The 26,278-nt window shown below is 44.2% G+C and overlaps 1 protein-coding gene across 1 annotated transcript in view; it reads right to left on the bottom strand.

Annotated features, from left to right (window-relative positions):
• Nucleotides 1–26,278, bottom strand: part of LOC142814532 (uncharacterized) — a 44,483-nt gene that overhangs the window by 5,187 nt on the left and 13,018 nt on the right. Inside the window, exon 4 of the mRNA XM_075893381.1 lies at nt 1–26,278. This exon is cut by the window's left edge and continues 5,187 nt beyond it. Within this exon, the coding sequence (XP_075749496.1) occupies nt 1–26,278 (26,278 nt within the window).

The following is a 26,278-nucleotide window of genomic DNA, read 5'->3' as shown; positions in this document are numbered from 1 at the left end:
CTGTCACTGCTGTTGCTGTCAGTTTCTTTAGATTTCGCACTTTCTGTTGTAGAAATAGGATTTGTTGTAGTATTTCTGTTTTCAGTGGCGATTGGTGCGTGAGAACTGACACTGACAACCCTTCTTGAGGTCTCGGGCATTTCTGAAACTGATGCCGGTGATACGCGCGTCAATGACGTTGTCACATCTGTGTATGCTTCGTGCGTTGTTTTAACTGTTTCTACAGATTCAGGTTCTGTAATTGCCGAACTTGTCACATTCTTGTCATTCTCATCTATGCTAGAATTAATGGTCGCCGTCCTTGTATATTTTTTCGTTGACGGGCTCAGAAGGTTTACAGTTGTGCCTTCTCTGGAACCGTTATGACTGTCTTTTTCATTTATATTTGAGTCATTTGCCAGGGGATGAAGTTTCGCAGTAGTCGTGCTCAACCTAGCATTGGAAGTAGGCAACTTGGATGCTTTTGTGACAACCTTCGAGATGCTACTGGTTTCTTTTGTAGTTGAGACAGTTGTAATGGCCGTATTCGTGTATACATTATGTGCGCCTTTGGTCGTTGTAATTTCAATTGTAGTTTTCTCAGTGGAATAATTTGGTACTTTACTCGTTATCTCGGATATATGCGAAACGCCGAGTGGTGTCTCGGCACTTTCTTCGTTTGATGGCTGTGTCGTGCCTGATAGTGAAGTATTTGTAGTTCCCTTTATTTTTTCATGTGTATTTGACGTATCTGGCGCTGCCGTGGATGAGTTACCGAGCCCAGTAGCAATATCTGGCTCGTGAGGTGTGGATGAGGACGTTTGTACGGGCAGCGTATGACTTTTATTCGTTGATGAGGTGCCATACGTCGAAGTTACTCCCGTTGAAGGGGACCTCATACTCGAATTTTCTCGGCCAAGCTGATCAGATTTCGTGGGTGCAGTAATGGTCGCATCTATTGAAAAACTCGATATTTCAACGGTATTATTAGGTTCACCTCTAGCGCTCTCTCTACTAGTTATCTCAGTGGGGTTGGTGACAAAATTTTCTGTTGTAATCTTTTGGCTTGCCTCATTATTCGATTGGTGTGTAGTGGCAGTAAAGGTTTCTTTCACGTGGGCATCTGTGCTCGAAAAATGCGTTGATTTTGCCGTAGAAGTATTCGTGAACCCAATTTCACTGCTATTTATTATTATCGCATCGGATGTCCGTGATGCAACAGTCGAAGCTGTGGCGCTTGCGTCTTCGATTACTGTCGAGTGACTTGCTGTTTCCGTACTTTCTGCGTTCTCTGTTAAAGTGCTTGATGCGGTACTTGAGCTTTTGTATACCTGGATATCTTCACGAGTCACTGTTGCGCTTTGCTCACTTGACATAGCCGCAGATCTTGAAATCGAACTTAACGTGGCAGCGTCATTATCATGACGAACATCGTGTATTACTGTCACAGAAGAATGATCAGTCGCCGTGGCAAAACTCTTATTGTCATTTGGAGATTTTTCGGAAGTGGTAACAGCAGCGGAAATCCTCTTATTATTAGTTGATTTAGTTTCAGATGCCGTGGTTGGGTTTGTAGAGGGTATATGCCAGTGTGTTGCATTTGCACCCTGCCGAGTCACAGTTTTCGTTGTTGAAAAATTCGAAACAATTTTTGTGTCGTCAGTTATGTGAGAGTCCTGAGATAATCGCTGTGTGCTCCCTTCAGTTGACGTTCTAAATAATCCTGTAGTTGAACTTTGTCTGCCGTAAGTATTGCTGTTGCTTTGATCAAATTTCTTTGTTGTTATTGTAAAAACGCGATGTGTTTCCGTCGCTAGTCTTTCATCGGAAGTTGATGCATGAGGACTGAAAGTCACAGAACTTCTTGAAGTATTCGATATTTCAGAAAGGGATGATGCTGACACGACTGTTGAAGCTGAAGTCACACCAATGTATTCCTTGTTCGCCGTATTTCCTCTTTCCACAGGTTCAGTTTGAATAGTTATGGGAGTTGACTCATTATTTTCGCTTACTGGTATGCGGGATTCGATAGACGTCATTTTTTCAATTTCCTCTGTTGATGTGCTCATAATGCCCGCAGTTGAACCATCTCTGGCACTGTAATTACTATCCTGTTTATTTGATTTATCTGATGTATTCGTAGAAAGATCACGTATTGTGGGCGCTGTGTTAAAGCCATCAGTGTGATTTCGCATGCTGGATGTTGTTGTCCCAGCCTTTTTGGTACTGGTTGCTTGTTTTGTAACAGATGCCAATGACGTGCTAGTTGCAGATGTTATATTTGAACTTGCATTGTTTTCGCCTAAGGGTGTTGTCGCCGTCGCTGTTTTTTCAGTGGAATAATTTGATGCTTTTTTCGTAATCTCAGATGTATGTGAAACGCGGGGTGGTAGTTCCGTACTTACTTTGTTCGATGCAATAGCTGTACGTGTTGCTGAGCTCTGTGTGGTTTCATTTATCTTTTCGTGTGTATGTGACACGCCTACGGCTGGTGTAGATATTTCACCGAGCAGAGTAGGAATACTTGTTTCATGAGCTGTAGATGCGGAAGTCTGTAAGTGCCCAGATAGACTGCTATTCGCTGATGCAGCATTGGACGTTGAAGTTAATGTCGACGTTGACGTCCTCATACCAGAATATTTTGGACTCGACCCTTCAGTGTTTGTTGGAGTAGTAACGGTCTTCTCTGTTGAAGAACTTGATGTTTGACCAGCGTTATCAGGCTCCACTCCTGCCTTCTCTGTGGTAGATGTCCTAGTAGAGTGGGTGACAGAACTCATTGTATCGTTTTGGTTGGCTCCATTGTTCGATTGGTATGTAGTGGCAGTAGAGGTCTGTTTTTCGATGGCATGTGTGCTCGTCACATCAATTGATGTTCCAGTCGGCGTACCCGTGAACGCAGTTTCGCTGATGCTATTTGCTGTTGAAACAGACGTCCTCGGTATAATAGTCGAAGGTGTCGTGCGTGTATGTTCCTGTTCCTTTTTTGTGGCATTAGTCGGTGTTACTGTAGTTTCTGCCTTTCTGTGGGAAGTGCGTGAAACTGTACTTGAGGGTTCGTATGTACGGGAATTTCCACTCATTATTGTGATTTCTTTTGTGGTCTCAGAAATGAGTTTCGTAGCCGAACTTGGTCTCGTAGCGTTGTTGTGATCAATGTTTACATTGTGTGTTGCAGTCGTAGAGGAAGGGTCATTACCAGAAGAAATACCACCCTTATTAATTGTTGTCACACCTTTTGATGTTGCACTGGCTTGCTTCGTAACAGATGCCACTGATGTGCTTGTTGAAGATATATTTGTATTTGCATTTCGTATGGCTTTGGTCGTTGTTTCCGTTGATGTTATCTCTGCCGAATAGTTCGATACCTTACTTGTTATCTCAGGTGGATGGGAAGTGCCGGATGGTTTTGTCGTACTTTCTTCGTTTGATGGCTTTCCCGTGCTTGTTACTGAACTTTTTGTGGTACCGTTTTTGTTTTCTTGTGAATTTGACTCACCTGCAGCTGTTGTAGATAAATGAACGAGCCCACTAGCGATGCTTGCCTCACGAGGTATAGATGTAGAAGTTTGTGGGACCACAGTTTGGCTGCCTGGCACTGAGGCGGGATCAGATGTTGAAGTTTGGTATGTGGACGGTGTTGAAGCCCACATACCAAACTCGTGAGCCTTTGTTGATGCAGTAACGGTCTTTTCTGTTGAAGATCTTGATGTATTACCCGTTGTATTAGATGGTGTTCTTGCTCTCTGTGTGGTGGAAGCAGTAAAGTGGGGAACAGAGCTCTCTCTTTTGTGGTTTCGGCTGCCTTCATTATTCGATTGGTTCGTGCTTGTCATGGAGATATTGTTTGTCTCAGTATCTGTGCTCACCCCATCAGTCGATGTTACTATAGAAGTATCCAAGGGCACACTACTGCTTGAGTTTTCGTGTGCTTTAACAGGTGTCCTTGATGTGATAGTCGAAGATGTGATGCGTGAGCCTTGTAGTTCTGTGGCGTTAGTTATTTCGGCAGTTTCTGCGTTTCCTGTAGAAGAGAGCGATACGTCACTTGAGTTTTCATATATTTGGGAATCTCCACTCGTTATTCTTGTGTTTTCTTCTGTCGATGTAGTAACATATCTAGTAGCTGAGCTTGTTGTTGTCGTGTTGTTGTTGGAACGGACATTTGCATTGCGTGTTGTGGTAGTAGAGAAATTATTCGTTTCTGAGGCAATGTGGTTGTCGTCATTTAGAGACGCAGAAGTAGTGCTAAACAACGCACTGCGGTTATCATTTGTTTGTACCGTTTCAGTAGCGGGAATTAAGTTTGTGGAAGATAATATATGCTTGTTTGTCGCATTGGACATCTGATGAGTAACCGTTTCCGCTGTTGGAAAATTAGAAGCAGCGCTTGTTCCTCCCGATATGTGAGATTCAAGAGATGACCGTATTGTACTCCTTTTGGTTGATGTGCTATATGATCTTGTGGTCGAGCTTTGTTGCTCGCCATTACTGAGGTCACTTTCCTTAAGTTTTCCTGTTGCTGTTGTTGTAATGTGATCTGTTCCAGTAGAGATGCTCCCAGTAGAAGCTGCTGCGTGCGAACCGGCTGTCACAGTACTTCTTGAAGTGTTCAGTATTTCGGAAACGGATGTTGGTGATACACTCACCGAATGGAACGTTTCGTCCGTGTTGGCTGTGCTAGACGTTTGCGAAACGATATGTGGCATTTCCGTAATTTCTTCGTTTGCCGACTTGGTCGTGCGTGTTACGGAACTCTCTGTGGTCCCGTTCTTGTTTTTATGTGCAGTGTACTTGCCAGCAGCGGCCGTAGAAGAATGACCGAGTCCACTACCAGTGCTTACATCTGGCATTGTAGGTGTAGTAATTTGTACGAGAGCAGTTTGGCTGCTGTTCGCTGATGTTATATCGGACGGCGATATTTTCACATCTGTGGCTTCTTGGTCCGTTTCATGAGGTTTTGTTGGGACAGTAATGGTCGTCTCTTTTGAAGAGCTCGATGTTTTTCTTGTGTCATTATATTTAGGAGACTCACCAGGTGGTATTGATGCACTGTTTGCGGGACGTGTCGGAGTAGAATGGTTTATATAGTCCTCGGTTGTAACATTTTGACTGCTATGATTATTCGATTGATGTCCAGTGGTGGTAGAGGCATGCTTCGTGACCGGCTCTGTGCTCACCTCGTGTGTCGATGTTGCAGTAAGTGTGCTTGGGTCCACGCTTTCGCTTCTGTTTCTGGTTATGATTCTGGAAGACGTCATGCCTGTTTGTTCTAGTACTGGGGTACTAGTTGTTCCATCAGTTTCAACCTTCATTGTTGAAGTGCGCGACGCTGTACTTGAGTTTTCATATATCTGGGAATCTACAGGCGGCTTTCTAGGACTTTCTGTTGACACACGGAAAAATAGTGTAGCCGCACTTGGTGTGGTAATGTTATTCATGCCACCAGTGTTTCCGCTATGTGATTCTATCGTTGAGGACCGATGAGTCCCCGTGGCTACGCCTTCCTCATTCGTAGGAAATGCTGCAGAAGTGCTGATTAACAAATTTGTGTTAGCCTTCGTTATGTCGTTGTCAGATGCTGCAGTTCGGTCAGTGGTAGTTGTGGTACTCGTGATAGGTTGATGCGCTTTATTTGTTGTTACTTTTGAAGACACATTTGTGCTTTCCGTAGTGTGAGAATCAATAGACGTTTCCTCTGTGCTTTTTATGGTTACTGTGCTAATGGATTGTGTGGTCGAACTTTGTCGGTTGCCATTCTCGTGGTCGTGTTCATTTGATTTGTCTGTTACAGTTGTAGACATATTACGTGCTCCAATAACAGCACTATCAGTCGGAGTTGTTAGCTTAGAACTCGTAGCCGTAGCATTTCTTGAGATATTCGATGTATAAGATGCAGGTGAAGCTGAAATACTTGTAGCACGTGTGGTCACATCACTGTTTGCCTTGTGTGTGGTGTTAACTGTTTCCATGGTCACTAAGCTTAATGGGTTATTCTTAGTTCCCGTTATGCTAGAATCGACGGACGCAAGTTTTGTGCTTTCTTCTGTCGACGCACTCGTAAATAGTTTAGTTGAGTCTTCACTAATACTGTAAGTACTGTCGTGGTCATGCGATTTGTTTTGAGAATTTTCAGAAGGTTGGCTTATTCCTGCAGTGGTGGTGAGTATATGAGTGGAAGATTGTGCCTTGGACGTGGAAGTCATAGAGTTTGTGGTGGTGCCTTTTTGTTGCGTAACAGAAATCGTGAATTCGCTACTGGGTGATGTCACATCACTGCTGTCACTATGTTTGGCATGTATTCTTGTTTTTGTTATAGTCATGGTCTTGTCTGTCCATTGCGTTGATACCTTGCTTGTGGTATCAGATTTATGCCTATATCCGGGAGGTATCGCTGTAGTTTCTTTGTTCGATGAATCAGTAGTTTTTCTCACTGAACCTATTGTGGTAGAAGTAACGTTGTGATGTGTATTTGACTCGACAGCAGACTTCGTAGAAGAATTACTATACCCTGGAGCAATGCTTGCTTTCTGTGGTGAAGACATTGAAGATTTAGTGAAGTCTCTTTGGTTGCTTTTCATTGTAGTGGTTTCAGACGTTGCATTTTCATTCACCAGAGTTGCTCTCGTACTCGAATTTTTTTTCTCTGTGTGAACACCTTTTGTCGTAGCACTTACGGTATCAGTAAAAGAGCTTGCTCTGTCACTTACACTATTAGGTACATCGGAATTTCTCGGCGGCATCCTTTTGGTTTTCTCGGTGGATGTTTTAATAGAGCGAGTTACATTACCTTTTGTAGTACCGCCATGACTGTCCTGGTTATTGACTTGGTCTGTTGCGGTGGTAGAGGTTTGTCTAACGGCCGTATCGATGCTCACTTTGCGGTGGGTCGACGCTGCAGTAGAAGTGCTCGTGAACACACTCCTGCTGGTGTTCCTTTGTGATGCAAGAGATGTCCTCAACATAGCATTGGATGATGTCATGCGAGTGCTTTCCAGACTTGTAGAATCAGTTGCTGTTTCAGTGGTTTTTTCTTTCCCTAGTGAATTGTTTGTTACAGTACTAGAGTTCTCCAATATACCGGAATCGCCAAGCCGACCGCTTGTGCTTTCTTGCGTTGATATAGTCAAAGATTCTTGAGTGGAACTTGTTATGACAGTGTTATTATGGTGATATACGCTTACACGGGGTGCCGTTGTTGTATTGAAATGATGACCCTCAGTGGCAATACTTCCATTCATTCCAGATGCTGCAGTAGTGTTTATTACACTTTTGTTATTCTTATTGATAGCATCGTCAAATGCTGTTGTCATATTTGTGTAAGTTGTAGCCGCAATTGGCTCCTGTGTTACGTTAGCGGTTTCCGGCGTTAAAGTTCCCGCAGCTGTCAAATTTGAAGCAATAATGATGGTCTCCGTTGTGTAAGAATCAAGAGATGTCTGTTTTCTGCTCTCTATGGTTGAAGCGCTAGAGAAGTGTCTGGTTGAAATGTGTGGGTTGCCGTCATTGTTATCTTGTTCATTTGATTTAGTTGTTGCTTTTGTAGAAATATGATCTCTTCCAACAGCTGCACTGACCGTGGAGTTTTTCGTTTGAGAACTGGTTACCACCGCAGTTCTTGAGCTGTTCGATGTTTCTGATACGGATGACACTGATACGCTTGTGGAAGGTGTGGTTGCGTTATTGTTTCCGTTGAGTGTAGTATGAACTGTTTCCACACTTATGGTTTCTGTCGGTGCCGAACTTGATTGATCGTTCTTGCTGCCTGTTGTGCTAGTGTCTGTAGACACAAGTTTTGTGCTTCCTTCGGTTGAAGTTTTCGTAAACTGTTGAGTTGAATTTTTCGTTTGAGAACTGGTTACCTCCGCAGTTCTGGAGCTGTTCGATGTTTCTGATACGGATGACACTGATACGCTTGTGGAAGGTGTGGTCGCGTCAGTGTTTCCGTTGAGTGTAGTATGAACTGTATCCACACTGATGGTTTCTGTCGGTGCCGAACTTGATTGATCGTTCTTGCTGTCTGTTGTGCTAGTGTCTGTAGACACAAGTTTTGTGCTTCCTTCGGTTGAAGTTTTCGTAAACTGTTGAGTTGAATTTTTCGTTTGAGAACTGGTTACCTCCGCAGTTCTGGAGCTGTTCGATGTTTCTGATACGGATGACACTGATACGCTTGTGGAAGGTGTGGTCGCGTCAGTGTTTCCGTTGAGTGTAGTATGAACTGTTTCCCCACTGATGGTTTCTGTCGGTGCCGAAATTGATTGATAGTTCTTGCTGTCGGTTGTGCTAGTGTCTGTAGACACAAGTTTTGTGCTTCCTTCGTTTGAAGTTTTCGTAAACTGTTGAGTGGAATTTTTCGTTTGAGAACTGGTTACCTCCGCAGTTCTGGAGCTGTTCGATGTTTCTGATACGGATGACAATGATACGCTTGTGGAAGTTGTGGTCGTGTCAGTGTTTCCGTTGAGTGTAGTATGAACTGTTTCCACACTTATGGTTTCTGTCGGTGCCGAACTTGATTGATCGTTCTTGCTGTCTGTTGTGCTTGTGTCTAAAGACAGAAGTTTTGTGCTTCCTTCGGTTGAAGCTTTCGTAAACTGTTGAGTTGAATTTTTCGTTTGAGAACTGGTTACCTCCGCAGTTCTGGAGCTGTTCGATGTTTCTGATACGGATGACACTGATACGCTTGTGGAAGGTGTGGTCGCGTCAGTGTTTCCGTTGAGTGTAGTATGAACTGTTTCCCCACTGATGGTTTCTGTCGGTGCCGAACTTGATTGATCGTTCTTGCTGTCTGTTGTGCTAGTGTCTGTAGACACAAGTTTTGTGCTTCCTTCGGTTGAAGTTTTCGTAAACTGTTGAGTTGAATTTTTCGTTTGAGAACTGGTTACCTCCGCAGTTCTCGAGCTGTTCGATGTTTCTAATACGGATGACACTGATACGCTTGTGGAAGGTGTAGTCGCGTCAGTGTTTCCGTTGAGTGTAGTATGAACTGTTTCCACACTTATGGTTTCTGTCGGTGCCGAACTTGATTGATCGGTCTTGCTGTCGGTTGTGCTAGTGTCTGTAGACACAAGTTTTGTGCTTCCTTCGGTTGAAGTTCTCGAAAACAGTTGAGTTGAATTTTTCGTTTGAGAACTGGTTACCTCCGCAGTTCTGGAGCTGTTCGATGTTCCTGATACGGATGACACTGATACGCTTGTGGAAGGTGTGGTCGCGTCAGTGTTTCTGTTGAGTGTAGTAGGAACTGTTTCCCCACTGATGGTTTCTGTCGGTGCCGAACTTGATTGATCGTTCTTGCTGTCTGTTGTGCTAGTGTCTGTAGACACAAGTTTTGTGCTTCCTTCGGTTGAAGTTTTCGTAAACTGTTGAGTTGAATTTTTCGTTTGAGAACTGGTTACCTCCGCAGTTCTCGAGCTGTTCGATGTTTCTGATACGGATGACACTGATACGCTTGTGGAAGGTGTAGTCGCGTCAGTGTTTCCGTTGAGTGTAGTATGAACTGTTTCCACACTTATGGTTTCTGTCGGTGCCGAACTTGATTGATCGGTCTTGCTGTCGGTTGTGCTAGTGTCTGTAGACACAAGTTTTGTGCTTCCTTCGGTTGAAGTTCTCGAAAACAGTTGAGTTGAATTTTTCGTTTGAGAACTGGTTACCTCCGCAGTTCTGGAGCTGTTCGATGTTCCTGATACGGATGACACTGATACGCTTGTGGAAGGTGTGGTCGCGTCAGTGTTTCTGTTGAGTGTAGTAGGAACTGTTTCCCCACTTATGGTTTCTGTCGGTGCCGAACTTGATTGATAGTTCTTGCTGTCGGTTGTGCTAGTGTCTGTAGACACAAGTTTTGTGCTTCCTTCGTTTGAAGTTTTCGTAAACTGTTGAGTTGAATTTTTCGTTTTAGAACTGGTTACCTCCGCAGTTCTGGAGCTGTTCGATGTTTCTGATACGGATGACAATGATACGCTTGTGGAAGTTGTGGTCGTGTCAGTGTTTCCGTTGAGTGTAGTATGAACTGTTTCCACACTTATGGTTTCTGTCGGTGCCGAACTTGATTGATCGTTCTTGCTGTCTGTTGTGCTTGTGTCTAAAGACAGAAGTTTTGTGCTTCCTTCGGTTGAAGCTTTCGTAAACTGTTGAGTTGAATTTTTCGTTTGAGAACTGGTTACCTCCGCAGTTCTGGAGCTGTTCGATGTTTCTGATACGGATGACACTGATACGCTTGTGGAAGGTGTGGTCGCGTCAGTGTTTCCGTTGAGTGTAGTATGAACTGTTTCCCCACTGATGGTTTCTGTCGGTGCCGAACTTGATTGATCGTTCTTGCTGTCTGTTGTGCTAGTGTCTGTAGACACAAGTTTTGTGCTTCCTTCGGTTGAAGTTTTCGTAAACTGTTGAGTTGAATTTTTCGTTTGAGAACTGGTTACCTCCGCAGTTCTGGAGCTGTTCGATGTTTCTGATACGGATGACACTGATACGCTTGTGGAAGGTGTGGTCGCGTCAGTGTTTCCGTTGAGTGTAGTATGAACTGTTTCCACACTGATGGTTTCTGTCGGTGCCGAACTTGATTGATCGTTCTTGCTGTCTGTTGTGCTAGTGTCTGTAGACACAAGTTTTGTGCTTCCTTCGGTCGAAGTTTTCGTAAACTGTTGAGTTGAATTTTTCGTTTGAGAACTGGTTACCTCCGCAGTTCTGGAGCTGTTCGATGTTTCTGATACGGATGACACTGATACGCTTGTAGAAGGTGTGGTCGCGTCAGTGTTTCCGTTGAGTGTAGTATGAACTGTTTCCACACTTATGGTTTCTGTCAGTGCCGAACTTAATTGATCGGTCTTGCTGTCTGTTGTGCTAGTGTCTGTAGACACAAGTTTTGTGCTTCCTTCGGTTGAAGTTTTCGAAAACAGTTGAGTTGAATTTTTCGTTTGAGAACTGGTTACCTCCGCAGTTCTGGAGCTGTTCGATGTTTCTGATACGGATGACACTGATACGCTTGTGGAAGGTGTGGTCGCGTCAGTGTTTCCGTTGAGTGTAGTATGAACTGTTTCCACACTTATGGTTTCTGTCGGTGGCGAACTTGATTGATCGTTCTTGCTGTCTGTTGTGCTAGTGTCTGTAGACACAAGTTTTGTGCTTCCTTCGGTTGAAGTTTTCGTAAACTGTGGAGTTGAATTTTTCGTTTGAGAACTGGTTACCTCCGCAGTTCTGGAGCTGTTCGATGTTTCCGATACGGATGACACTGATACGCTTGTAGAAGGTGTGGTCGCGTCAGTGTTTCCGTTGAGTGTAGTATGAACTGTTTCCCCACTGATGGTTTCTGTCGGTGCCGAACTTGATTGATAGTTCTTGCTGTCAGTTGTGCTAGTATCTGTAGACACAAGTTTTGTGCTTCCTTCGTTTGACGTTTTCGTAAACTGTTGAGTTGAATTTTTCGTTTGAGAACTGGTTACCTCCGCAGTTCTGGAGCTGTTCGATGTTTCTGATACGGATGACACTGATACGCTTGTGGAAGGTGTGGTCGCGTCAGTGTTTCTGTTGAGTGAAGTAGGAACTGTTTCCACACTTATGGTTTCTGTCGGTGCCGAACTTGATTGATAGTTCTTGCTGTCGGTTGTGCTAGTGTCTGTAGACACAAGTTTTGTGCTTCCTTCGGTTGAAGTTTTCGTAAACTGTTGAGTTGAATTTTTCGTTTGAGAACTGGTTACCTCCGCAGTTCTGGAGCTGTTCGATGTTTCCGATACGGATGACACTGATACGCTTGTAGAAGGTGTGGTCGCGTCAGTGTTTCCGTTGAGTGTAGTATGAACTGTTTCCCCACTGATGGTTTCTGTCGGTGCCGAACTTGATTGATAGTTCTTGCTGTCAGTTGTGCTAGTATCTGTAGACACAAGTTTTGTGCTTCCTTCGTTTGACGTTTTCGTAAACTGTTGAGTTGAATTTTTCGTTTGAGAACTGGTTACCTCCGCAGTTCTGGAGCTGTTCGATGTTTCTGATACGGATGACACTGATACGCTTGTGGAAGGTGTGGTCGCGTCAGTGTTTCTGTTGAGTGAAGTAGGAACTGTTTCCACACTTATGGTTTCTGTCGGTGCCGAACTTGATTGATAGTTCTTGCTGTCGGTTGTGCTAGTGTCTGTAGACACAAGTTTTGTGCTTCCTTCGGTTGAAGTTTTCGTAAACTGTTGAGTTGAATTTTTCGTTTGAGAACTGGTTACCTCCGCAGTTCTGGAGCTGTTCGATGTTTCTGATACGGATGAAACTGATACGCTTGTGGAAGGTGTGGTCGCGTCAGTGTTTCCGTTGAGTGTAGTATGAACTGTTTTCCCACTTATGGTTTCTGTCGGTGCCGAACTTGATTGATAGTTCTTGCTGTCAGTTGTGCTAGTGTCTGTAGACACAAGTTTTATGCTTCCTTCGTTTGAAGTTTTCGTAAACTGTTGAGTTGAATTTTTCGTTTGAGAACTGGTTACCTCCGCAGTTCTGGAGCTGTTCGATGTTTCTGATACGGATGACACTGATACGCTTGTGGAAGGTGTGGTCGCGTCAGTGTTTCCGTTGAGTGTAGTATGAACTGTTTCCACACTTATGGTTTCTGTCGGTGGCGAACTTGATTGATCGTTCTTGCTGTCTGCTGTGCTAGTGTCTGTAGACACAAGTTTTGTGCTTCCTTCGGTTGAAGTTTTCGTGAACTGTAGAGTTGAATTTTCTGTAATAGCGTGATTAGTGTCATTTTCATTCGATTTATCTTGTGGACTTCCAGAGAATCGTCTTATTCCGGTAGTGGTCGTGACCACAAGAGTAAAAGATTGTGTCTTTGAGGTAGAAGTCACAGCATTTGTGGTGATGCTCTTCTGTTGTGTAACTGATACCATAGATTCGTTAATTGGGAATGCCATATTCATGGTGCTTTCATTATGTTTGGAATATGTGCTTGTTGTTGTTGTTGCATTGCTATCTGTTGAATATGTTGATATGTTTATTGCAGTGCCAGATATTGAAGAATCACCGCTAGTGCTTCCCGTACCACTTTCGTTTGACGCATTAGGTATGTCTTTTGCAGAAATAATTGTGGTACTATTATTTTTAGGTGGCGTACTTGATTCATCAGTCGCAGCTGGAGAAGAATGACCAATCATTGTGGTAGTGCTTCCCTCATGAGGTGTAGATGTGGAAGTTTGTGCGAGCACAGCTTGGCTACGGTTTGATGATCCGGCATCGGTGGTTGAAATTCCTCTCGCTGGAGATGTTCGCAAATCTGCGTTTTCTTTGTCCTCCCGATCACGCTTCGTTGTAGGAGTAGCGGTCTTCTTTGTTGAAGAGCTTGATATTGTACCTGTATTATCGGTGCCACCCAGTGATACTTTTGCGCTCTGCGTGGCAGCTGTATTAGCAGAGTGGGTAACAGAACCATGTATGGTTCCACTTTCGCCTTCCTGTTTGGTCGCTTCGTCTGTAGCTGTAGCAGATGTATGTTTTGTGGGAGTACTCGCGCTCACCACGTGTGTTGTCCCTGAACTAGAAGTGCTTGAGGACACACTTTCGCTGGTGTTACTCAGAATTGTATTGGATGGCCTTTTTATAATGGAGGTAGTTGTATTGTTCGTGCTTTCGAGTTCCGTGGTGTTACTTGTTGTTTGGGCGGTTCCTACTTGCCGAGTTGAAGTGCTGGATGCTGTACTTGAGTTTTCATATGCTTGGGGGTATCCGTGCGACATTACTGTGTGTTCAACTTCATGTATACTAACAGATTGTGTAACTGAACTTGTTGTGGTAGCGTTAGAGATATGATCAGTGTTCGCATGGCGTGTTGCTGTGTTAGTCGTAGAAAAATTATCCTTGCCAATGGCTCTGTTCTCCTTATGTGTTGCGGAATCTGCAGATGTACTTGTCAATGTACTTCTATTATTTCCTGTTTGGTCCACATGCGACGCGGTTGTTATCTTTGAGGAATCTGTTATATCAGTGATTGGCTGATGTGTTACGTCGGTGGTCTGGGGAGTTACAGATTGAACTGTTGACAAATTCGATACATTATTTGTGTTTTTGGTTATGTTTGACTCCCGAGGCGTCTGTTGCGTGCTCGCATGAATGAGGGTGCTAAACGAGTGTGTGGTTGCAGTGTCTCGGCTGCCATTATTGTTTCCGTGAGCGTTTGCCTTGAAAGTGGCATTTGTATTATTACGGTCAGCTGTGCCACCAGAAGATGTTTCTTCTTGAGAAGTGGTTACCGTAGCAGTCCTTGAGTTGTTCGGTGTTTCGAAAAATGATGAACTTGATACGCTCGCAGAAGTTGTCTTCCTATCCATATGGGACTTGTGTGTGGTTTTCACTGTGTCTAAAAGCACGGTTTTCATCGCTATAGAACTTGATAAATTTTGCTCGGGCGCAGGTGTGCTGGAAACAACAGTCGGCACCCGTGTCGTGTTTTCAGTTGGCGTGCTCAGAAACTTAACAGTTTTGCCTTCTTTGAAACCGAAGTAACTGTCGTCTTCATTAGTATTCACTGATTTATTCGCACGGGGGCGGAGGATCTTGGTAGCCGTGCTGAGTTCATGAGATAAAGTTGTGGCCTTCGTGATAGTAATCACAGCGGTTGCGGGGCTGCTGGCTTGCTCTGTAACAAGTGCCACTGATGTGTTAACTGGGAATGCACTTGTCGTGCTTGCACTGCTTGAGGCTGTTGTCATTGTTTCTGTTGCGGTTCCATCTGTTGAATAGTTTGCGATCTTCGTTGAGGTCTCGGATGTATTCGTTTGATATGTTGCTGTAGTTGAGTTACGCTTTGTAACAGTATCCGTCGTCACCACGTGTGTCGAATCTGTGGTAGAAGTGCTCGTGAACGCAGTTTCGCCAGTGTTCATTCGCGATGTAGCAGATGCCTGTGATTGATTTGCGGATGATCTCATGCCTTTGTTTCCCGGTACAGTGGCGTCAGTCGTAGTTTTAATAGTGTCAGCTTTGCTTGAAGTGGTCGTTGCCGTAATTGTGTTTTCGATTATCCTTGAATGTCCGTCAGACATTTCTGTGCTTTCTTCTGTAGATATAGTTACAGATCCTGTAACTGAACTGTCTCTAGTTGCGTTAATGATCTGATCAATGTTTGCCTTGCCTGTTGCTGTCATAGTGATTGAGGAATGATCAGTTACAGTGGTACTGGTTTCTATATCAGTTTCAGAGGCCGCAGAAGCGTTCATAGATGTACCTTTATTGTTCTTCGTAATGTCATTGTGAGATACCGTGGTAATGTTCGTGATAGTAACAGCTATAGCAGGCTCATGGGTTACATTAGCTGTTTTTTCCATGGAAGTTTCCGCTGTTGTCAGATTTGATGCAATACTTGTGTTTTCCGTTATGTAAGAATGAATGGAGGCACGTTTCATGCTCTCTTCTGTTGAAGTGCTGAAGGATCGTGTCGTTGAAGCTTCCCTGGTCGTATAATTGTTGTCATGTCCATTTGACTTGTCAGTAGCTGTTGTAGAAATATGATCTCCTCGATTGTCTGTGTTCTCAGTAAATGTTGTTGCTTGAGAACTGCCGTTCGCGACAATCCCTGAGTTGTTCGATGTTTCTGAAGTGGATAAAGCTGATTTACTCGTAAAACTTGTCACATATTTACGAGAATTATGTGTAGTTCTAGCAGTTTCTACAGATGGGATTTCAGTCGTTGTGGAACCTGATGTATAATTTTCGCTCCGACTTATGCGAGAGGCGATGTTTGTTGCCTCTGTACTTTTTTCTTCTGACGTGGTATGAAACGTCGTAGTTGCACCTTCTCTCGTACCGTGCTTACTGTCCTCTTCCCGAGTGTCACCCGGTTTATTCGAAGATGTATGGCGTTTCTCTGTAACCGAGCTGATTTCATTAGTGGGACTAGACGCTTTTGAGGTGGTTGTCAAAGCATTGTTCGTTCTGATGGCTTCTTTTGTAACCAATACCGCTGATGTGCCAGTTGTAGATGAAATTGTCGTACTTGTATTATGTGTGGCTGATTTAGTTGTCGCGGACGTTCCTGTTTTCTCCGCCAAAGGACTTGACATTCTAATTGAGTTCTTGGTTGTTTGCAAGTCACCGTGTGCTTTTTCCGTACTCTCTCCGTTTGATGCCACAGTTGACTTTACAACTTCACTCTTAGTGGTGTCGCTATTAGGTTGCTTATTTGACTCATCTGCAGCTGTCGTAGGAACAAGACCAAATCGTGTAGTGATGTCTTCTGTATAGGGTGCATATGTTGAAGTTTTGGTGAGCACAGTTTGGCTGCTGATCGATGAATCGGTGTCGGACGTTGATGGCGTACTGGTTGGAGATGTTCCTATATATCTGTTGTCGTGGTGTCCCTCGTCAGTTGTTTCTGAGGAACTTGGCATATTACTTGCATTATTTGACACTTGAGAATGTCGAGGTGATGTTCTTTCAATTTTTGCAGAAGTAGTCACACCTAATCGGCTGACATAATTCTCAGTGCTTCTGTTGTGGGTAACGTTATTGTTTTCTTGCTTTCTCGTTGAGGTTGTGGTATGCCTTACGACAGTACCCGTTCTCTCCCCACGGCTTGATGTTGTAGAGGTGCTCGTGAACACTCTCTCGCTGGTGTTACTGAGTGAGAGAACTGATGTGTTGGATGTAACGGATGAAGATGGCATGCCTGTGTTTTTCAGGACTGTCGCATCAGTTGGTTCTGCACTTTCTCTTTTCTCCTTGGAACTGGTTGTGACTCTTCTTGTGCTTTCGGATATTCCAGAATACCCATGTGGCACTTTAGTGCTTTCGTTTGTTAGTATAGTTAAGGTACTGTTACTGGCGTGATCAGAATTTCCATTATTGATGGCTATTGTAGACGAAGGATCAATATCAGTGTAAACAGTATTCTTTTCAGTTGAAGTTTGTGCTGCCGAAGAGGTTGTCTCGGCGTTAGTTGTAGAGTTGACTTGTGGCAAAACACTGTTAGGTGACGTGCTAGTTTCCGATATATTTTTTGTGATTTCATTTTGTGTGGTTTTTGCCGTTGTCACTGTTTTCTCTGTAGAATACTTCGATACCTTACTTGCATCGGGTATATGCGAACCACCGGTTGGTAGTCCCTCACTTTCACCATTGGATGCGTTTGTTCTAGTACCGCCTGAACTATATGTGGTGCTGCTAATGCTGTGTTGCGTACTTGACTGATCTGCATCTGATAACGTAGAAGGATGCTCGAACCGTGTAGAAGTGTTTGGATTAAAAACTGCAGATGTAGATGCTTGTACCAGCATGGTTTGGTTGCTGTCCGCAGGTGGTGTATTGGTCGTTAAAGTTACTTTTAGTCGCGGTGTTCGTTTATCAGAACTTTCTTTTGGAGCAGTAACGGTCTTCCCTGTAGAGGATCTTGAAGGTTCAGCTTTGTCAGCAGACACCTGAGAATCACTCGGTGTCTGTGCAGTAGATGTCCCAGTAGAGCTGGTGAGCGAACCATCTATAGTCCCATTTTGTACGTCGTGACGATTCGAGATGTGTGTAGATGCGGTATACTTTGTTGCAGTATTCGTGCTCGCCACATGGGATGTCGTTGAAGTTAAAATGCTCGAGAGCGTGCTTTCGTTGGTGTTTTCTAATGCTGTAACAGATGTCTTCGATAGAGCAGTAGAAGATGCCACCTCTGTATTTTCCGCTCCTGTGTAGTTTGTCGATTTGGAAGTTGCTGATTTTTCTGTTGCAAATCTAGATACTGTACTGGATGTTTCGGATGTCTGAGAATACCCAAGCGGCATTGTGATGTTTTCTTTTGTTGATGTTGCAGCAGAACCTGTAGCTGAAGTGGTGTTATCGTTGTCGTGAATAATGTTAAAATTGCCTCTTGCTGTCGTAAAAGGCTTACCAGTCACCGAGGGAGCTTTCCCTTCATCCGTTGAAGATGCTTCAGAAGTGCCCGCAAACACGCTTTGGGTATTATTTGTTAGTTCGGTGCCAGATGACGTGGTTGACTTCGCGAAAGTTGTGACCTCCATAATGGGCGCATGTGTTAAGTTGTCACTCTTTGGGGTTACATTTTCCGCCTTTGGTGAATTTGAAACAATATCCGGATTTTCTGACGTGTCAGAATAATAGGAAGTTCGATCAGTGCTCTTTTCGATAGACGTGCTTAACCATTGTGTTGAACTTTGTTTCTCATGACTATTATGGTCACGTCCGTTTGATGCCGTTGTCGAAGCTGCGGAAATATGGCCTGTTCGAGTATCTACGTTATTATTTGTACTTGTCACATAAGAACTAGCAGTCGCGACTGTTACTGAGCTGTTCGATATTCTTGAATCGGATGCCACTGATTCGCGTTTCGTAGGGTTGGACACAGTCACGTTTTTCTCGTTTGTTCTTTCAATTGTTCCTTCAGGTACTGTTGTCGTCGTTGTCGAACTTGGTACGTATTGTTTCCCATTCGGTATGTCAGAATCAATAGACGTCGCCTTTGTACTTTGTTTTGTAGACGTGCTCAGAAACGGTACAGTTGAACCTTCTTTGGAACCGTAACTACTGTTGTGTTCATTTGATTTGTGTGATATATTCATGGAGGAATGGCGTATCACAGAGCTAACCCCGTTGCTGGAGGTCGGTGCCTCCGAAATGGTTGTCACAGAGTTCGTGGCGTTGTGGCTTTTTTTGGTGATGGCGTGTTGTCGCGTAACAGGTGCCATCGATGTACTAGTTGCCGATGCAATACTCGTGCTTTCATCCTGCCTGGCTTTTGTCGTTGTTAACACCGTGTTCTCTGTCGAATAGTTAGCTGCCTTAGTTGTGATATAAGATACACGCGAATCACCGGTCGACATTCCCGAGCTTTCTCTGTTTGATACCCTAGTGGTGTCAGAGTCTGAGCTGGTTCTCGTCTCGTTATATTTTCTTTGAGCATTTAGAGTGCCTGTTTTGTTTGTGGTAGATAGATGACCGACTTCTGTGGTAATGCTCGCCACATTAGTTCCAGATGAAGAAGCTTGTGTAAACCCAGTTCGGCTGCTGTTCGCTTTTGCAGTATCAGATGTCGATGCTGTAGATGTTCGAATGTCCACGTTTTTCTTAGAAACAGTGACGGTCTTCTGTGTAGGAGAGCTTGATATTTCAGTGGTCGTATTAAACCTCGGAGGATTACTTGGTGGAGTTCTTGCGCCCTTTGTAGTGGATGTCTTGGGCACCTCCATAGTCCTATTTTGAATGTCTCGAACAGTGAATTGATTTTTATCAGTGGTAGAGATAATTTCTGTAGAAGTATCTGCGGTCACAATGTAGGTTGACGTTGACGTTGTAGTGCTCGTGAACGCATTTACTCTATGGTCTGCTTGTGATGTTGGAGATGTTTTGGACATATTTGAGGCAAATGTCGCGCCCGTATCATGCAGTGCTGTGTCGTTAGTTATTTTGTTAGTTTCTGCTTTTGCTCGTGTCGTAGTTTTTACCCCGCTTGAGTTTTTGTGTACCGAGTTATCTCCTTGTGATATTCTTCCCGTTTCATCAGTTGATATAGTAACAAACCCTGAAACTGAGCTCGCTGCAGTATTGTTATTGAAGGAAATAATGTTTGCATTTTGTGTTGCAGCTGCAGTAACTGTCTTCTCGGCAGACGTTGATATTTTACTTGGAGAATTTGATGTTGGAGAATTAGGAGGTGCTGTTCTTGTGCCTTCTGCATCAGCTGATACGCTAGATCGAAGGACAGAATCTTCTGGGGTCCGGTTCTGGCTGACCTGATCATTCGCGTGGTCTACTTTTCTGGTCGTCATGTGATCTGTAAAAGTATCCGTTGTCACACTGTGGGTCGACGTTGCGCTTGTGCTCGTGGGGACACTTTCGCTTTGGTCCGTTTTCAATATAACATGTGTCTTGGGCGTTCTTGTGGATGATGTCACACCCATGTTTGATAGGTCTGTGGCTTGAGTTGATTTGGTGGCTTCTTTTTTCCCTGTTGTAGTAGTATTTGCCGTTCTGGGGCTTTCAAATGTGAGGTTATCTCCACGTATGATTCGTATCCGTTCACTAGTTGATATAGTAGCTGATCTCGTAGCTGAAGTTATTGTGATATTGTTACTGGAGTGATGAAGGTTCTCATTTTGCGTTGCAGTCGTAGCTGTCAAAGAATGTTTAGTGCCAGCCGCAGTGCTTTCTTTAGCGGTCGTAGATGCTACAGAAGTACTTATCAACACACTTATGTTATTCTTCGTTAGTCGACTCTCATTTCTCATGAATATATTTGTTGAAGGCGTTATATTCGTTATTGTCTTGTGTGTTACATTAGCTGTTTGTGTGTTCACACCGTCTGCTGTGGTGAAACTTGAAATGATATTTGTGTTTTCAGATATGTGAGACTCGAGAGACGTCCGTTTTATGTCGCCGTCGATTGCTGTGCTGAACGATTGTCTTGTGGAAGTTTGATGGTTGCCGTTATTGCTTTCGGGAGCACTAGATTTGACAGTTGTTTCAGTAGAAACATTGCCGATTCCATTGGCTTTGTAATCAGCTGAACTTGCTTCTTGAGAACCAACTGGGACAACAGTTTTTGAGCTGTTCGTCATTGCTGGAACGGATACCGCTGATCCACTCGTAGAAGATGTCACATCCATGTGTACCTTGCCTGTAGTTTGAGCCATAACTACAGATACTGTTTGCATCTTTGCCGAACTTGATCTATTTTTTTGACTCTCTGATGTACTAGAATCGATAGTCGTCTCCATCCCTGTACTTTCTTCTGTGGGCGTCTTCTGAAGTGCTGGAGTTGCAAGTTCTGTAGAACCGTTATTACCTTGTTCATTTGTATTATGTGAATCACTTAGAGAGGAATGACGCTTCCCGATTTCTGTTACAATTTCATGATTGGGACTTTGACCTTTAGAAGTTGTTGTGAAATGTTCGGTAGTGCTGTTGCCCTCTTGGGCATCTGATGTCCCTGATATGTCAGCTGTCGATGTATTGCTCGAGCCTGCGTGATGTATGGATCTTGTTATAGCTGTTGCTGTCTTCTGTGTCGAATAGCTCGAGATGTTACTTGTTGTATCGTATATTTGCGAGCCACCGCGCACCAACACCGTCCTTGCTTCAGTTGTGTCTTCCACTAGACTCATCGTGGTGCCTGTATTTTCATGCTTATTTGACTCGCCTGTATCTGTCGTAGAAGGATGACCGAGCCCTGTAGTAATGCCCGCCTTATCAGTTGTAGATGTAGAAGTTGTAACAAACTCACTTTGACTGCTGTTTGGAGACGCAGCGTCAGACGTCGATGTCACACTCGCCAGTGATGTGCTGATACTGCCATTTTCGTGGCCTCTATCATCAGATTTTTTTGAAGCATTAATGGTCAACTGCGTAGAACTTGATAATGTACTTGAAGTATTGGACACATGAGAATCGCCAGGCGTTTTACTGACGCCTTCTGTACTAGAGGCTACATCGGATTGAGTGACGGAATCCTCAACGGTTCGGCTATGGCTGACCTTATCGTTGGCGTGGCCATCGACTGTGGAAGAGGTGTGATTTCTGAAGGTATTTGTTGTCACCGTGGGGTTTGACGCTGAAGTTAAAGTGCTCGTGGACGCATTTACGCTGCCGTCTATTTGTGTTGTGGCAGATGTCTTGAGAATACTTGTGGAAGATTTCATACTAAAATGTTTTAGGTCTGTGTCAGCTGTTCCGTTAGTTTTCGCTTTTCCTGTTGTCTCTACGGTACTCGAATTTTCGAATATCAGGTTATGTCCACGTGAGGCTTTTATCGTTTCATCTGTTGATTTGGTAACAGATGAGACGTTTGCCTTGTGTGTTTCTGTCGTTGATGTAGAAGAATGAGCACTTGCAGCTGAAACGCTCTCCTTGACAGTGCCAGGCGTTGCAGGTGTACTTGCCAACGCACTTATCTTCTTCTTTGTTAGCTCGTTGTCCAACTTCGTGGTTATGAGAGTGGAAGTTGTATCCGTAACTTGCTCGGGTGTATGGTTAGTGGTTTGGGGCGTCATAGTCTTCTGTCTGGTCCAGCTTGAGATACTGTTTGTGTTTATAGGCAAGTGAGACTCTAAAGGAGTTCGTTTTACGTTGTCTTCGATAGTAGTTCTATGAAAACTTGTGGTTGACGTTTGTCGGCTGTCATTGTCGCTTTCATGCCCATTCGGCTTGTCTGTTGGGACTGTAGAAATACGGTTCATTTTTATATCTTTGGTGTCAGTAGGCCGTGCTGCATGAGTACGGGCTGTGATAGCAGATGTTGAAGCGTTCGACATTTCTGAAACGAATACTGCTGATCCGCTCGTAGAAGACGCCGTCGCATCTGTGTGCATATTGTGTGGCGTTTTAACTGTTTCTACAGATACTGTTACCGTCGTTGCTGAACTTGACATGTTCTTTTCGCTCTTCGACATGTCAGAAGTGGGAGAAGTCGCTCTCGTACTTTTTTCTGTGGACGTGCTGCGAGATGTTGCATTTGCTCGCTCTTCGAAATTGTTATTACTGCCATTCTCATTTGCATGAACTGACTTCTTCGTAGAAGTATGATGTGCTAAAGTTTCTTTGGTAATCTTTTCAGTGGGACTTGGTGCTTTCGAAGTGATAGTGACAGCTATATCAGCGCCGTTGCTTTCCCGTTCAATTGAAGTGGTATTTGTGGATGTATTTGTCATATCTGCGTACTGCGTAGCTGTTGTTGTAAGTGTCGCTGTCGTCTTCGTCGAATAGTTCGTCTGGAAAGCATGCGAGTTACCAGGAGCTAGTGTTGTACTTCCTTGGTTTGATGCGTTAGTTGTGTTTACCTCTGAACTCTTAGAGGCCCCCGCATTATTATGATGCGTGCTTGTGTCAGCTGCAGCGGTCGTAGGATGATTACTGAGCCCTATATTGGTACCTGCTGTAAGAGTTGAAGATGTCGAAGTTTTAGTGAGCTCATTTTGGTTGCTGTTCTTTGAAGCGATATCCTTTGTTGGTGTTACACGTGGTGTTGATGTTCTCACATCGACATTGTCGTTGTCTCTCTTATCTGGTTTTCTTGTAGGAGTAACAGTTTTCTCAGCATAAGTTGCAGTATTTGGTGCCTCAGAACTGACAGGCGTTGTTATTACCATTTTTGGAGTAGTTGTTACAACAGAACCAGATACGGAATCTTCTGCGATTTTTTTATGGCTCACCTCCTCATTCGCTTCGATTGTGGAAGAAGTTTCTTGGGTGGTGCTCGTTAGGTTAGTCAGAGGTGTCATGGTTACGTTTGCAGAAGCATTTATGATAATATCTTGCTGAATGGTGGATTTTGATATGGTGTCTGCTTTGGTGGCACTAACATTTCTTGTTTCAGTTTCACTAATGGTAGTGTTGCCTATATTGATATAGTTCGGTGTTAAAGTAATACTTTTGTGAGTATGATTTCTTATTGTTAGCTCAGTAGGACCATCTTCACTTGTATGGAACGTTGATGAAGAAAGCGTTGTCGGTAGAATTTTTTCGGTTGTTCTGTGAGTACTTGGGGTCCCGCCTGTAGCATCATTTGCGGATTCTTCTTGAGATGTGCTCAATAAAGCACCTGAGTCGGTGTTTACTTGTTTAGGAACAGATGTCGTCGAGTCGCTTCCGAAGGACGAAATGGTCCTGGGTTGTGGCTGTTCTTGGCCATCAGTTTCATTAAGAACACTGAACACTTCAGTTTTCGTAGAAGTGTGCTCAACACCAACGTTTCGGCTCACTGAGTCAGTTGGAAATTCACTCGTAGAACTTGTCACAGGTACACTAGAAGCGCTGTTTCTTAGCGGTGTAACAGTTTCCGTAAGCGAGCTTGTTGTCGTAGTTTCGATTGTTGTAACTGCACCTTGTTCGCCTATTTTATTATTAGAACGTTTTTCATTGTTTAGGCTAGATGTTGTCCTGTTTGTTATAACATTGCTTGTTTCGGAGGTGTAAGTGTTGTTGAGCGAAGTGTTAGAACTTGCTTCGGTTTTCAATGTCCCTGACCTAAAAGTTGAACCACCTTCGATTGAACCTATACTGGTTGTAGCACGCGTTTTTTGAGGGGCTCTTGGATATTTTCGTTCGATGTTTTTAGTAGTGGATACTTCCTCGCTAGTACTTCCTGCGACAGAATTGCTATCCGATGTTCTTGTAGTGGTGTCTTGTTCCGTGCTGACAGAGTCTGTGGAGGAACTTATGCTGGTGGAGGTCATTCGTGTTGTCGATTCGGTCTTTGAAGCTGAATGAGTGGCCATTTTTTCATTGACTGATTTATTTGACGTGGCAATTGTCGCATTACTCGGGTTCGAACTCTCTGGACGGTTCGTTACCTGATTAAAACTGCTGTTTGTGGTGGGAAATGTGTCAGAACCTTTATTATTGTTGCCGGGCGAAACAACAGTTGTGTTATTGGACTTTTGTCCTATACGGCTCGGAGTCTGTTTGGCGCCCTCATTTGTGTACAAACCATCCTTGGTCGTTCCACTTACTTCGGGAGAGGGGTTCTCTGTTTCAGTGTTCGCAGATGCTGTGGCGGGGTTGATGGTGGATGGCATTGTGAGCGTAGCAGGTTTTTCGTGGAGTGTTGGTTGAGGAGTGGTTTCCGTATTTGTGGGTTTCCTTGCCGACTTTGTCGTATTAAGCGAATCATTCGTGGTGCTGGAATATTCTATCGTCGAACTTGGACTGCCTTCTTTTGCATCTTGGATGGAAATGGCGTTTTGGGGTTCGGTGCTGAAATAACTAGCAGATGTGGCCCTTTTTTTGTCTTCCATTGAGCTACGGGTGTGTTCATCGCCTGTTGTAATGTTCACTTCTTCAGCAGATGTTTTCGTTGGAGTTGTGTTTATCGCTGTAGCCGAATCTCTATATGTTCGCAAGGTGGTCGATGTTGCAGTTGACAGCAAGGTGGATGACGTGTCAGGTTTCAAGGTAGTTGGTTCTTGCAGTTTTGGATGAGTAGGGGTTATATTAGCACTTCTGGCCGTTGTAGTGTTTCCCACTGTATTTGATTCAGGTGTGTGCTGAGAAATAAGCGATGTAAAAGTTGCATCGCTTGTCTTTTCATTGGGCGTAGATGAAATAGTCGTACTTTTTTGGCTTGAATCAATGCTTGCAGCAGTATTTGATGATTTTGCATCATTTGAAGAAGTAAGCTCGGTACCTGTTGTGATACCGTGTTCATCGTTTGTCATTTTGACCGGTGAATCGCTTTTTCGCGTTGTTGAGCCGTCGCCTGATAGTTCGGTGTTAACCGTAGGCGAGTTTATCCCGGATGTCGATTGTTCCTCAGATTCTTGCCGGCCTGCCGGATCTGTGGTTGCTGTTATTCTGGTGACTTCGTTTGATGGTGAACTTCCGGTTGTATTGTTTGAGCCGTCGGCTCCGAAAAAAGTACTTTGTTCTGTACTTTCTGTGGTAAAGAGTGTTGCAGTGGAACTACTTTCGGTTGATGAAATGTTCGTGGTAGTATTTGTTTGTTGCTCGGCTTTCGTAATCGAATATCCACCATTCGTTTCAGTGGTCGCCTCATCGTGGTGCATTCCCACTGACGATCTGGTTGAAGCTGATTCTGAAGTGTGATCGACTGCTGCCGTGTGTGTTTCCGTAATAGAACCGGCCACACGGGTAGCTGTGGACTGTACGGTCGATTGTAGATTTGTCGGAGTAGTGGTGATTTTGTGTGGAGGAATGCTGCCTGTCGCAGGCGATAGCTTGCTGCTCGAGTTGTCAGGGGTATCGACGGGGGAGACCATATCTGTGGCCGCGATGGTTCCAGCGTCACTGGAATTCTTCGTAGCGTCCGGACTCATGTGGACATCGCTTGAGCTGTTTGGTGTTTGCAAGGTGCCGGATGTCGTGGTAGATCTCTTTTCTGTTGTGGAAATGCCAGATGACGAGCTCCCGTTTATCTCTGGCTGTGTATAGGTGTGCTCGGCAGTGTGGCTCTTGTCTTTTGTTGTCGTATTTAGTGCATCTGTGAAATCTTTGCCTGTAGGCGAAGATGTCACTGCCACACCAGAGGTTGCTTGCGCCGTAGTGAAAACACCAGTTGAGGAAGTGCCTGTTGGAGAACTTCTTTGCGTACTTGTAGGCATTGTTGCTGTCATAGTGGTAACTTCTATAGGCGATATCTTTTTTTCTGTAGTGGTCGTTGGAGCAGTCGTCGAGGCTTGCTGCGTGTAGTTGCGTAACATCTCAAGGAAGTACTTCTCGCATCCTTTGCAAACGGTCTTCAACGCTTTCCCGATTGCTTGTGTCACTGCGTCCTTCGCATGTGCCTCGAATTTCTTTTCAACTTTCGCAAGTAGAGATACGCCCGCTGGATGCGAAATATCAAGGGTTACCGAGTCCACAAACACAGCTATGGTGACGTCTTCTGGTT

This window comes from Rhipicephalus microplus, chromosome 4 (assembly GCF_043290135.1).
Source record: "Rhipicephalus microplus isolate Deutch F79 chromosome 4, USDA_Rmic, whole genome shotgun sequence".
Classification (NCBI taxonomy): Eukaryota; Metazoa; Arthropoda; class Arachnida; order Ixodida; family Ixodidae; genus Rhipicephalus; species Rhipicephalus microplus.
The sequence above is the reverse complement of the archived record's forward strand: the minus strand, read 5'-3'. Positions and strand labels throughout refer to the sequence as shown.